Raw genomic sequence first — 14,503 nt, 5'->3', positions numbered from 1 at the left:
ATGACTTTTTTTTATAATTGCAGAAGGGATGGCATTTGTGAAAGGAATTGAACTGACGGCCAAACAATTTGCTATCTAATGCTTTTATCAATTTTGATTATTTTGTCAATTATATTTTTAAAAAATATAAAAAAATTATATCCATTAATTTCATAAATTAAAATAAATATAGCCAACTTTCAATATAAATATATTTTTAAATATATAATTTTCATTTTAATCCATATAATCCTTCCTAAACTGAAACAAAAGATCAATTGTGTAATGCAATTATTTATATAATAAAATATTACTCCATCTGTTCCAATAGAATTGTTCACTTTGCCTTTATCACAGTTTAGAAAAGGTCTAATATCTCAAAATTTCGACCTTATAGTCCTTTTTCAATCCTACTTTGACGTTGAAAACTTGTTAATTTTACCCTATTTCTCATTTTATCTTATCATGTTGAACGATGATAAATCATATACTCCCTCCATTTTTTTAGTTGTCCATTTAACTAAAATTGTACATATTAAAATAGTGGGGTTTTTGTCTTAAATTATGTGAATAAATATTCATATAACCCTGTAATAAATATTTTTGTAAATTGAATCATAGAGTCATTTATTAGGGACGGGATAAATTTAGAAGATAATAGCTAATATTATCTTAAATTTCTAAAAAGATAACTATTGATGGAAAAATACATTTATCTAAATTGACAACTAAAAACGGATGGGGGGAGTAGTATCTTGTATTTGGGTGGTCGTATTTTGTATTTAAAGAGATGCAATCCATTTATGATCCTTAGGTCTACCCTTACTATCCTACTTTAATCGGTTTAAGTTACCCCTAAAATCTTACTTTAGCTACATCATCAATATAACGCCAATTCAGCATATGCAACTATTAGGTAATTTGACATAAGCATTGCTCACCAGAACCACAAAAGAAAAGGGACAATACTAATTTTTGTCTGATAATGGCCAGTGAATACAGATTCCAAATTGCATTCAAACTCTATAAATAATTTCATTTCCAATTCTATACCCATGTGCTTTTGTACCCATTAGCTCACTTATCACATGCCCATCCTCCTCACACAACATTCTCAAATTACATAATTACACATCTAACAAGGTGCCCCATTGCAATACTAAAAATTTATATCAAAATACATCATTAATGAAATTAACTAAAATTAGATTATTAAAATTGTTGAAAATAAAATACCTTATAGATACATCTTGAAAATATCTTCAACATATTCTTGCTACATTTCTAAAATGAAGCGAATATAGTGAAATTTTTAGATATGAAAATAATAGAGATGTCGAAAAAAATGACGGCTTTTAGATTATTTTAATACTATTTCCTTTTTCGTTTATTAATTGAACCCAATAAACTGAGTGAGTTGTACAATTTCTATAAAATAATTAATTCTTATCTAACTAGTTAAATATGATTATGTGGAATTGTAAACTTGAACCTTTCATAATTTTTACATAGTGAAAATGCTAATCAAATCAAACTCCAATAAGTGCATTGATCTCTTTGATGAGTGGACTTTTGAGAGTGATGTTCTTGGTGGAAGGTGTCTCAAACTTGCATGAATTGCTTTTTCCCTTTTTCCTTTATTTAATTTAAATCAAATATTTATTAATTGCTCAATCTTTCATCTATTATGCAAGTTATGTCCATGATTTATTACTTCTTTGTGAAGGAAAAGACCATCCACCAATTTAGGACGTACCCGTCGGTGTAGCATAACATGCATGTCTTTGTTGAGAATGCAATTCCATACGGATTCTGAATATGAATATATGATCATTAATTAACATATTAGATTGATTGATCAACTAATTGAAATGATTTGACACTCTAATTATTAGTTAATCAAAATATTTGATTTTCGATGGAGTCTACCTTCTGATCCGGTGATTAACCTGCAAAACAGAGTAGACAGCTAACCGGACGGAGGTTGTCCGATTAACTCTCCGATTCTAAAGTCAATATTGAGTTTTGAGCAGCGTTTTGAATATGTTAATGTAATTCTGTGTTTAGGCATATCTCATACTTTTTTTATAGTAGATGATTGCATACTTGGTAGAGTTGAAGTAGGAAAGCGAATCCTACTTTGTAGGGTTAGATCCTGATTAGGAGTGTCTTTCCTTATTCAGACAGAAGTCTTATTTAAAAATGTTATCCTAAATAGTCTCGTCTTCCTAAGTTGGAGTTATCTTCCCGAATTGGGATTCGTATCCAAATAGGAAATATACTTCGAGTTTATATAGTAGATCTGGTAATCTATCCGAATCTCAGGGTCGACGCGCTTTATCCGAGTCCTCAAGGATTCGGTATTTATCTGTCGAATGATGCTGAATTTCAGTCTAGGCGGATTCTTAGGATTCGGCCGCTGGTTTATCTTGATTCAGCCCTTTGAACGGGAGTTTGGTGTTGTCTGAGAATAGATTTCCTGCGACTCGGCTCCATTATAAGTAGAATAAGATTCGATATCCATCAATTTTTAAGTAAAAGGATAAATATAAATTTAAAATCTTTTCCGAAAAAATCAATCAAAATTGACTGATTTAGCCATTCACAACTGACAAATTTTTAGATTTTATTTATCAATAGCAAGAAAATATTTTAAAATTGACTAAACTAGCCGATTTGAAAGCATTAGTAATAATTGACAAAACCCTCAAACATTTGTTACATGGCATTAAGTACTAAGTATTAGTTTGACCCTTTTAAAAATAGATTTACACATTATTAATCATTTATTAATTTTTAGACTACGATTTTATGTTCTTAAAAGTTTAGTTTTATGTTTAGTTAATATGGCTCTCCAAAAGTTCCAGTCAAGATCTCTCTGATGTTACACCTATATATTATATATATATATATATATATATATATATATATATATATATATATATATACATTTCAATTTACAAATGCATCCATGAAAGTACATTATTTAACGAAAATTATTTGGTGACTATCACGAGTGAAAGTCCTTATGTTGACTATCTTCCATCTTAATTAAAAAAATTAAATATTACTATTTTATTTACATTTATTAAAAATAATATACTAAAAATAAATTCACCTAATTTAAAATTTAAAAAATATGAATTAAATTATAATTAAAAAAATAAAAATTCAAACTGTATTTTTTTTTTGTTTTTAAATTATATTATAATTAATAAAACTTAAATAAAATTGATAAAAACATCAGGTATTTAAAAACATTTGAGACATTAAATCATACTTATAAATAAATTAATGATTTAATAAAATTTTGAGACATTAAATCACACTTAATATTAAACATCAAACTATTAGATCAAGTGTTTAATTCTTTTTACAAATACCTTCCTCTTTAATTATATAAAAGAACATCAATGAGTTAATGGCATTTTCTTTAACAACTTGTTCCCCCGAAAGGGCCAAAACCACTGCTAACAGCTGGAAAAATAGAAAGGCTCGTGCTACCAGAAAATATGCTTTTATTTTAACGAAATACCTTTCTCTTTTACCGTAAAATTTATATCAAAAAGTTCTTTTTTTTTTCAATAATGAACAAAGAATCAATTCATTCCCTCTAATCATTTTTATTTTTTTAAAATTAAACAAACTCGCAATTTAACTGGCACTTTATCATGAAAATCTCCTCTCCACTCGCACACTCTCAAATGAGATAAATTCTCCATTTTAAAATATATAGAAAAAATGATTTCTAATTCTTTTTTCAATTGAATAATTTCAAATTTTCATCTATAATCCTTGTATTTTATAACTTCATAAACCAAATTAATTTCAAATAAAACTTCAATGATATTTTTGAACTTTTTTCATTTTATCATCAAAATAAAAAAACATAGATATTTTTTTCTTTTTCACCCGCCGCCATCGAGACCCGCCGTCACCGACACCAGCCTCCGACACCCACCCGATACCCATCCTAAAAAGAGGAGGAGCTCCTCCTCGTCCGAAAAGAAACAAATATGCTAGAGTCCTTCTCGCCGTCTGAAAAAGAGCAAATTTACTCCTTCTCGTCTTGCTCATTCTCAGAAGACGAAAAGGAGCTGTTTTGCTCCTTCTTGTTGCCTAAGGAGTAGATTTGCTTCTTCTCAAATGAGGAAGATCTGCTCCAGCGGTGGGTGTCGGGTAGTTGTTAGAGGTGGGTGCCGGTGGTAGCGGGTTTCATTGTTAAAACAATCAAGATAATTAAAATTTGATTTAATTAGATTTTTAATTAATTTGAGTTAATTATAATTAATTTGAATTTAAATTATGTTTTATTAGTGTTAAATTAGGATTAAAATTTGTAATTAGGCAATCTCACACTTTTTATATTGTGTTTTTGTATCAAAGGGATGACTTTGATGCTAAAGTGCTACGTTATTCAAAAATGACTTTTGATATTTTTACCAAGTTGAGGGGTGAATTGAACGTCTTCAGCTTTTCGAATAATGATTGTAGCAGGTTGAAGAACATTATAGAAAATTGCAGTTATTGTTGAAAATGATAAATTATTAATATGAGAACTTTAAAAGAGATAAATTTTCTCTAAAAAAAAACTCAAGAAAATTTATCCAAAAAATGACTCAAGAAAAGCTTTCAGTAAATTGCTGCCGCAATAGGGTGGCCGCCATAGTTTTACATGTTACCGTTGCCACCGCTACCTTTATGTCTCATTGTTTAATGTTCATAATCTTGTGAATGCAATGGTCATGTCAATACAACTCAAATTACAATATCTAATTTGACTTATTCAGTGTAGTAACGCTTGTTACTATACTATATCGACAAAAATTAACAGCTCATACACAACTCTGTTCTTTAAATCCAAATCTGTCATTCTCTAAGTCATACTCTACATACAAATTTTGCTGCTGAAAATTCCCCAATATAATAGCCGGACCGCTACGAACGCCGCCGCCGCTGCCGCTAGTATCGCTAACGATCGTTAAGCAAATAACACCCTTGTCAACGAATGCAAAATAATTTGACAGCGCAAATTGCAATTTAGCACCACCTTTGAATTGAAAAATCAATTCCGGTACAAGAACGTCCGATTTCTCACCCGAAATATCGTAACACGGCTTCAAACCGGTTTGTTTTTCGACTTCAGCAGCTTTCGTGTAATTAGCCATTTGCTTCTCGAATTCATTAGATAATAAATTGAAAATATGCCCTTCCATGAACGTAAACGTCGTACCTGAATCAACAATTGTCCCTCCGCTACCGTCAGAACCCGACGGAACCAAGAAACTGTACGGAACTTTAATGTCTTTCGAACCTACAATGATTTTGCGCAGCATCACATAGTAATACTCTTGAAATGCAGGGTTTGACCCATTGTTACCAGGATTCCTCAGGAACGGTGTGTAGCTAACCCCTGCAGTTTTCGTATCGCCTGAGCTACTCGGGCCCATCTCCAAGATAAGGTCACTGCTCACCGGAGAGTCATCGAAATTACGCGACACTAAGCAATAAGAGAATTTACTGAGACCTAATTGCCCAGGCAGAGAGTATGAACTCCGACCAAACCCTGCAATTCCTTCGGGCTGTCGCGTCGAAAGAAGCGAGCATCCGACTAGAAAATCAGGAATTGTCTTATTGGGGAAGTTCAAATTCTCTGATAGCAAGCGACCAGCAGTAGAGCCTAAGCCATACTCAATTATATACGGAGGACAAGCCTCCGTACAGTTTTGAGGATTGGAACTACAGCTCGGACATTTAGACAGCACAGTGGATCCGAAAATCCACCCGCATTTCTTGTTCGCGCAGCCTATAATCCTCGTGGAAGACGATAAATTCGGGATAAACTTCGCGATTTTACTTATATCCGTATTTGGGAAATTACAGTCATCGCAAAGATAACGAGAGGTACAAGGGACCCAAAGAAGACTACTACCCGTATCCATAATGAGGTTAACAGTCTGAGACGGAGTACCGAACCCTAAAGACATCGAGTAGCCGCCATAGCTACGCGAGAAAAGAGGTGCTTTGATTGGAGACGAGGAGGCATCAGATTTTGCTGACTTGAGATGGTGAGCTCTGGAGATGGAAATTGAAGCCAATTGATTGAGGAGTTTCAATGGATCGGAAGATGACGGGTGTTTAGTGATCGCCGGAGAGATGGGAATCTTGATGGTGGACGGTGAAGCGAAGGGGAAGAGAAGGAAGGAGATAAAGAGAAGAAGATAAGAGTAAGGAATGGCCATGGGAGTTCTGTTTTTTAGCTTTGAAATGGTGATGTTAAAGACAACTTGGTAAGAAAAGTGGGGGCTTTTTTATGAGATTTTTTTCTTGTTTATGGTTTAGACTTTATAGTGGAAGATTTCAAAAGTAACGGTAAGTGGGGAATATGTTCCATTTCCAACTCTGTTACTAACAGGAAGGAACTTTAAATAAAATTGATTAGTCTCCCTATAGACCCAAATTAGAAAAAGAAATTTCTATCCGGTAAAAAACTAAATCTACATTGTTAGATTCAACTAATGTAATAATGTAATTTGGTTTATTCATTTTGATATTTTTTTTATTTAATTTTATTTACTTTAAAAAGTTAGTGAATTCTGTTTAGTCTTGTATATCACATTAAAAACATTTTTAAAAATTGTGTAAATAAAAAAAAATTGAAAATTGATATTACTTCAAGTGAAATTATTAATGCTAGTGGCTAAATTATTAACACAACACATGTGAAATATATTTAGGTCAAAGAGGGCTCAGTTGACTTCTTAATATTTTTTTATGAATAATATGTATATTAAGAATTAAAAGTGTGGCAAAAACCAAAAGTCAAATCTTTTGCACAAAATGAGACATACTCCCTCCGTCTCAATAGATTTTCTTATCATACCTCTATTTAATATAGAGTTCACTTGCAATTTACTTTCAATTTACTCATTAGTGGATTTTAAATAGGGCTAATATAGGAAAATTGAGTGTAAAAATTAGTTACTTTTTGAAAGCGGAAAAGAATTTTGGGACAAAAATATTTCTTAAAGTGGACAACTCTATTGGTACGGAGGAAGTATTTTTTATAACAAACTAGAGATTACGGTTTAAAAGAATGGTCAAAACAATCACGATCCCAAAGATAAAATACGATAATTTTTTTAAAAATTCAAATCCAAATAAAAAAAATTTCTATTACTAATCTTAAAAAGAAAAATTGCCTTCGAAAAACAGTTAAAAACGCCACATCCATATTTTGAACCTTGTTTTAAAAAATTTGTTGTTTCTGCACTTCCATATTTTTCACACCATTAAAACCATAAAATCTGTCATAACTTCGAATATGATCCACTAGGAATAATGTGTTGCTATTGAATCATAAAATCCACAATCAAACAAGAAAAAATCTTAACCACATCCAACCTCTGAAGAACAGCATACCAAATACTTTATGCGAAATTACAGTGAATAAAAATATGTTCTTGCGTGTCCACAAATTCACAAAAAGAGCACAAAAAAATTATCAGTTGTAACAGTAGAGCGTCCCAAAAATAATCAAGTGAAAGAACTCTATTATACAAAGCAAACCAAATAAAAAAAAACATAACTCTAAGTGGAGCGATCGACTTCCTGACATGAGTAAACGAATTTACCCACAAATATCCTCTGTCCGAGTAGCAGCTCCTGTTGTTGTCGTATCATCCACGTCGTGCTTATCCAATAGAAACTCTCCTCCCTCAAAAAAAGCCGCTGCAACCCAACCAGAACCATTAGAAACAGCGGGATTAGTAGTTTCCTACACAACTACACGACCACCCCGAGCATGGTGGGCAGCATGTCTGTTATTAATACGCCGAGTAGCTACTGTACCCCTGGCATGACGAGCTGTAGAACCAGCAGCTTCAACGTCCAGCAATAAGTTGGCAAAGTGAGGAAGAAGTAAATAGTTGAGGAATTGAATTCCAAAACACTTCATCTAACTGATCCATACGTGGAGAAGGATGCTGAAAATTGATTGAAAATCAGGAAACAACAACAACTCTGCACCTCTCAAAGGTCGCCTCCACTGCCAACCCCAAACAACACTAGTAGTTGCCCGTTTTTTATTTGAAAGATTGTAAATCCGAGGAAACAAATTCAAAGTCGGACCATTTCCCATTCAATTGTCGTGTCAAAGAGAAACTGAAGTTCCCTCACCAATATTAAATTTCAAATTAGCAATTGACTCCCCAAGCTCTTTTATCTGTCAAACAAGATCTCCAATATCTTTCGTAATAAAAAATATTTTCTTAACATCACCAAGAAACTGAAAATCCCAAATAACGATGGGCGAACAACTAGAAATAACATTGTTAATTCTCAATTTTCAAATTCATTTAAATAAAAGACTGATATCTAATATGAAGATTAGAAATTTCTAAATCCCATTTATCAAAATCTTAACAAATAACCTTCCACGAAACCTTACTCATAACACGAAAAGAAACGCCACCCTTTTTAAAAAACGCATCATATACAATTCTAACTGTTTCTAGACAAAGTTACGCATACTAAACATGGACATAAAATAGACAAGAACGTTGAACATGATAGATTTTAACAAGGACTGTCATGTCTGTAGAAGAAAATAGAGAATCCTTCTACAAAGTCAAACACGATTTGTAACGCTCAACAACATGGTCCCAATAACAAATAGAAAGATTCCTTTTACCTAGAGGAAGACCAAAATATTTGAATAGGAAAGAATCAATCTTACAGCCAACCGATTACGCAGCCACCAACAAGTCTACCTTGTTAATATTAATTCCAATAATAAAGCTTTCATGGAAATTAATAGTCAAACTAAAAATCAACTCAGAACAACGATGAATTCAGGTCAAATTCCTTAGTTTTTGAATGTCATAAGGAAGATATAAAATAGTATTGTCTGCAAATTGAAGCAGTGAAATAGGCTCATGTTCTTCCGAGAAACAAAAACCCTGCATGGACCCCAAACCCCCCAATCTATAAAGAATGTGTTCCAGACCCTCCACAATAATAACAGACATATATGGCAAAATTGGATCCCCTTGACGAACACCTCTTAACGGGACTACCATTAACAAGGACAGCCGTGGTTGCAGAAGACAGGCATGAAAACATCCATTCAATTCACTTCATTGGAAAATTTATGCAACACATAACGTAGATCAAGTAGTGCCAATCAATGATGTCAAAAGTCTTATGGAAATCAAGCTTTACACCTAGAAGTATTTCCTTCCATCTAGTAGCTACATGAACAAGTTTATTAGCTATTATATAACACTCCACAATACTTATGCCTTTTAAGAAAACATGTCGACTATCTGAAACCACATTAGATAGTAATGGTGCTAGTTTCCAAAAAAACACCTCAGAGATCAGCTTAAATAAATCATCTAAACTAATTTAATGTTAGAAGATCTTGCAACCTCTGTAACCAACACCATAAATGAAGAATTAATACCTTTAGATAAGATATTAAATTTGTAGAGCCCCGAAATCAACTCCATAATAGCATCTTTCATAAGAGGTCAAGCTCTCCGATAAATATAAAAAGTAAATCCATCCGGACCTTTGGGGCCTTTCTTTCACTGCAAGAACAAAGAACATTAAAGATCTAAATCTTATAAAACGGCTTAACCAAGAAATCATTCTGATCTCCAGGGATCTGCATAAAGTCCGACCCAGAGATATCAAAACGCACACTATCTCTACGATTATAAAGAGTACTATAAAAAAACTCTTATATGTAGTATGATATTATTAAACTTCAAAAAAAATTGTATCATCTGAGATTAGAGATCTCATTATTTTTCTCCTCAAATAGCAACCTCGATGCTATTGCCAATTCTTTTACAAAAATCTCCTCAGTAAGCTCCTTAATCATATTGTTTTAAGTTAAGAATCAAATTGCATAACAAAAAACAATCATTTTTTATCATACAAATCTTCAATAAATAGGAAATTCAATATTTTTAATCAACTTTCAATAGTTAGAAAGTTGAAGAAATTTCAAATAAAATTAATTTATTTATGTTTATATTTACAATTATAAAAGTAATTATTATAAATAAATAATATAGATCAATTATTTAAAACTTATTATAACAAAACAAGTATAGATAGGAATTCAAGGCCAAATAACCAAAAAAGGTCAAAATTTATAAAACAAAATTCACTTATATTCATACCTTTTAAAAGTGTCCATATAAATCCGAAATATGGATTTTTGTTTCAAAAATATCCATCCACTTGAAGACACACGTATGAATTGACGTAGCGATGACATGGCAATGTCGTGGCATGCCATCTATTTTCCACCATGAAAAATATTTGTTGAAAGATGCAGACAAGCCCTTAGATTTTTCTCTAAAAATATATACACCTTCCAACTCCATATCGTTTTAACCAAATCACTAAATTTAAAATATAACTCAAAATTACTAAACAATTTAATAATAATAATAATAAATCTTAAAAATAAATTATAATTAATTAAAATATAAAAAAAATTACAGTCTTAAACTCTAAACCCAATCATTAAATTTTTTAAAAATAAAAATATAATTCAAATTAATAAAATAGTATAATAATAATAATTATAAAATTCCTAAAATCTTAAAAAATAAATTACAATTAATTAAGATATAAAATTAAAAATTACACTCTCAAAATTAAAAACACCATTTACACTAAGCCGCCTCATTTTACAAGAAACAAAACAAAAAATATCCAACTTCGACGCTGAGTTTGTCTCTCAAATGAACAGAGATTGTTTGACTGAGAGACGAACAAATAGTTGATCGTCTTTCATCGTCTCAAACGAGCAGAGATCTCTATGTTTCAGACGAACAGAACAGATTTGTTCATCTCTCAGACGAACAGATCTCTGTTTGTTTAGGAGGCGAACTCTGTCGCCGGAGTCAAATGTTTTTTGATTGTTTTTGTAAAGTAACATCAATTTAGTGTAAAGGGCGTTTTTATCTTTTAGTTCATAATTAGTCGTAATTTGATTTTAGTTTTTTATTTTAATTAAACATAATTAAATTTTTAAGATTTTATAAATTTTATTATTATTCAATTATTTAGTTTTTTAAGTTATTTTTTAAATTTAAGAATTTGATTGAAACAATATAGAGTTCGAAGGTGTAAATATTTTTAGAGAAAATTCAAAGATCTTGTTTGCATATTTAATCTAATATTTGTCCTGGTGGCAAATAGGTGGCACGCCACGTCATCGCAATATCATAGCCACGTCTTCTCATGCGTGTGCCTTTAAGTTGATGAATATTTTTGAAATAAAACCTCGTGTATCAAAATGATATCATGAACACTTTTAAAAAGTTTGAATATAAGTGATATTTTCGATAAATGTTTGACTTTTTTTTCAGCCTTAATTCAAATATCATTTGAAACTTGTTATAATCAACGGTTTACTTAAATTTGTTGGACGTTTCATAAATTATATAAGTTGTTTTTTTCTCTCGAAGAAATCATATAAGTTGTTGATTACCTCCTTTGTGAAAAAATGCCATTATTAGCAATTATCAAATTGTCAACTACTAATAATTAAAAATAAATACGAAAGAAGGTAACAATAAATGGCGAATTGTTGCATTTGCAAAAAAAAATATCTAACAGGCACTATAAATAAAAAAATTAACAATATTCCCTTTCATATAAAATCAAATTTACATCTAAAATTGAATCAACTAAATTTTAATTAGGTTTATTCAGTTTAATAATATTTAATTTTTAGTTCAATTTTATTTTATTGATTTGTTAAAGAAAATTGATCAAATCGATTTTGTTTAATTTCATTATTTTAATTTTATTATATTAATGTACAAACGCGCTGATTTTTAAAACTTAGATGATAATCCAGTAGGAGCGAAGTAACCTTCATAAATACATTTTCACCCAGTTAGAGTAAAATGGAAATATCCAGGCCTAAAAGGCCATAAAGAATTTGATCCCGGACGAGAATTTCCTCCACCTCGGAATTACCTTATAGACTCATTTTGTGCCACAAACATGATAACCATGTTCGGGATAGAAGTCTAAAGACATTTCTTGCACACGAAAGAAGAAAGGCCACATTAGCCTGGAGGACCACTAAAGATTATATGGCAAGAGAATATACCAAAATCATGCCCTCCGCGCTCCGAATACTAAAATAACAGAAATTGTTAGCTCAACTTATGAAATAAAGAGACACCTCATCACATGAAACACGGGTGGAGAAGAAGAAATACATTATATAAATCACTTTATCCCTAAACCCTAAGGTACTCGCTTTTATGATCTCAATTTTTACTCGTCTTACTATATTCATTTTTTTCATCAAATACTTACTTGAGCGTCGGAGCGAGCGCCTGGAAAACCTCATATGGCATTCCTTTTGACCATGTCCTCTATTCTCAGATCCCGGAGCTGTATTGGATCACTCTCCCTGGTTTCAGTGATGTATCACTTGGCGCCATTTGTGGGAAACTTATTCCTTATCTCAACTAAATCCAATTTGCGCAAACCCACCTGTTGAAATAGGAAATATTGATCCAGTAATCAAATAGATAATTTTTCCTAGAACTGTGGGTGATGGAGAACAGACTACTAGTTCTACCAAAAACAATGGTGGAACCATAAGTGTATCGCTCCCACAGGATAACACATTCATACCAACTATCACCAGTGCAGTAGGTAGCAATATGGCTTCTAGAAGTATAACTGTTACGGAACATACGCTTGGAATACCCGGTTACCCCACCGGGAGGCCACTTTTCAAAATAACCCCACTTTATTCTGGCCCTCTTTTGGACTTAATTAACCCTCATACTTTACATCACAATCACAGATACCATAGAGTTTTCTCTTTAACCCAATATCACCATCCACAAATGCGATTATTTCACCTGCAATATCAACCCTAACCACTCTTGAACCTACTCTAACTTACTCAGAACCACCCTTACCTATACTTTTATAAGTCCAGGAATACATGAAATATCTCGGTCAACAGGTGGCCTTGGTACAATAGGTACAACGAGTGACTTTGTCTAGAACACGACCATCTTAGATAGGAACCAACTTAGAAAATCCAAGATCAGCATCGTACCTCGCCAGAAATAATACCCCTCATATGGATGCATAGAGGTTACCCTATGAAAATGTAGGAAGAAATGGAGCTCAACCACAACACAACATGGGTATGCCTTCACAGGTACCAACAGCAGATCCACTAGCATTTCCGATAACATATCCACAGAGAGAAAAACACCCAAATACTGTAGATCGGAAACCAACAAGGAAACAAAATAGCAGAAAATGTTCATAGTTCTAAGGCGGACTCCGCCTGGAAGAAAAACTTGTATGAAGTTATCTTCAAGCAGATAAGAAGAGAATTGGAAAGGCAGAGATCCAAAGTCGAATAGCCTTTTCAGGCTAGGGTCACCTCTCTCGAGGGCTATCAGAGATTAGCCCTTCCCATCTTATTATAAGATGCCAACATTGGATAACTATGATGGAAAACTGACCCACATACTCACTTGGCTTGTTTTCAAGTAGCCATAGGGGGTAAAGAGTCTCTCTAATGCATCGATTTGTAAGATTTTTCCCATAATATTAAAATACCAGCCCAAAAATGGTATCATAGTCTGAAGGAAGGATCAATCCAGAGTTTTGATGAGATGGAAATAGCTTTTCAAACCCACTTTTCACTGAATATACAGAGGACAAAAAAATCTAGTGATATACATAAATGTTTTCAAAAAATAGGGGAAAGCATAGAAGAATTTATCACCAGGTTCAATGAGGAAGCCATCACAGTGGAAGACCTAAATAATGATACAGTAATTGATGCAATGAAGGAAAAATACAACAATACAGGTCTTCAGGGACAGTCTAATCATTAATCCTGTTGAGAATTACAGAAACTTGATGAAGAGAGCTTAGAATTACATCAATCTCAATGAGGAAAGGCAATGAAAGGCTACGGCCAACCAACTCAATACCAATTCAATAAAAACTGCTCAAGGGATCATATTACCACTACAAAAAAAGAGACATAAGGGGACTACAAAAATAGTCCCTTAATCTTGGAAAAATGGTCCTCTATTCTTTAGAGGACAAATAACTTGGTCCCTATAATTTGTCCCTATTGCCTCCGTCCCCTATTCTTTAGGGGACAAAAAAATATAAAATTGTCCCCATTTTAGGGATGATTATCGTCCCCAATTTTGGGGACGACAGCCATCCCCTTAAATGAGGACCAATATCATCCCCATTTAATAAAGGGCGATATTTGTCCCCAAAGACCTGAAAACAATAAAAAGAAGAGGGACAATAGTTGTCCCCAAATGATTATAAAACAAAATAAAAAAATAGGGGTAAAATTTAATTTTTCTTATTTTTATTACAAATCTATTAATTTTCATAGAATTATAATTAAAATAAAAAAAAAATCTTACCCCTGAAGCTAAAAGAAATAATAATGCAAAACGACACTAATATAAAAAAAATGGAG

At 32.2% G+C, this 14,503-nt stretch overlaps 1 protein-coding gene across 1 annotated transcript; it reads right to left on the bottom strand.

The window, feature by feature from the left end:
- Nucleotides 1–4,609: 4,609 nt before the first annotated feature.
- LOC126679096 (probable aspartyl protease At4g16563) lies at nt 4,610–6,317 on the bottom strand. The gene has a single exon (XM_050374037.2). The coding sequence runs from the start codon at nt 6,219–6,221 to the stop codon at nt 4,815–4,817; it is 1,407 nt and encodes a 468-aa protein (XP_050229994.1). The 5' UTR covers nt 6,222–6,317; the 3' UTR covers nt 4,610–4,814.
- Between the last annotated feature and the right edge of the window lie 8,186 nt (nt 6,318–14,503).

This window comes from Mercurialis annua, linkage group LG4 (genome assembly GCF_937616625.2).
Source record: "Mercurialis annua linkage group LG4, ddMerAnnu1.2, whole genome shotgun sequence".
NCBI classification, from domain to species: Eukaryota; Viridiplantae; Streptophyta; class Magnoliopsida; order Malpighiales; family Euphorbiaceae; genus Mercurialis; species Mercurialis annua.
Note: the sequence above shows the minus strand (reverse complement) of the source record. Positions and strands in the feature narration are given on the sequence as shown.

Bases quoted from the DNA above. Each gene is read 5' to 3' on its own strand.
- LOC126679096 (XM_050374037.2), bottom strand. From the start codon at position 6,221: ATGGCCATTCCTTACTCTTATCTTCTTCTCTTTATCTCCTTCCTTCTC.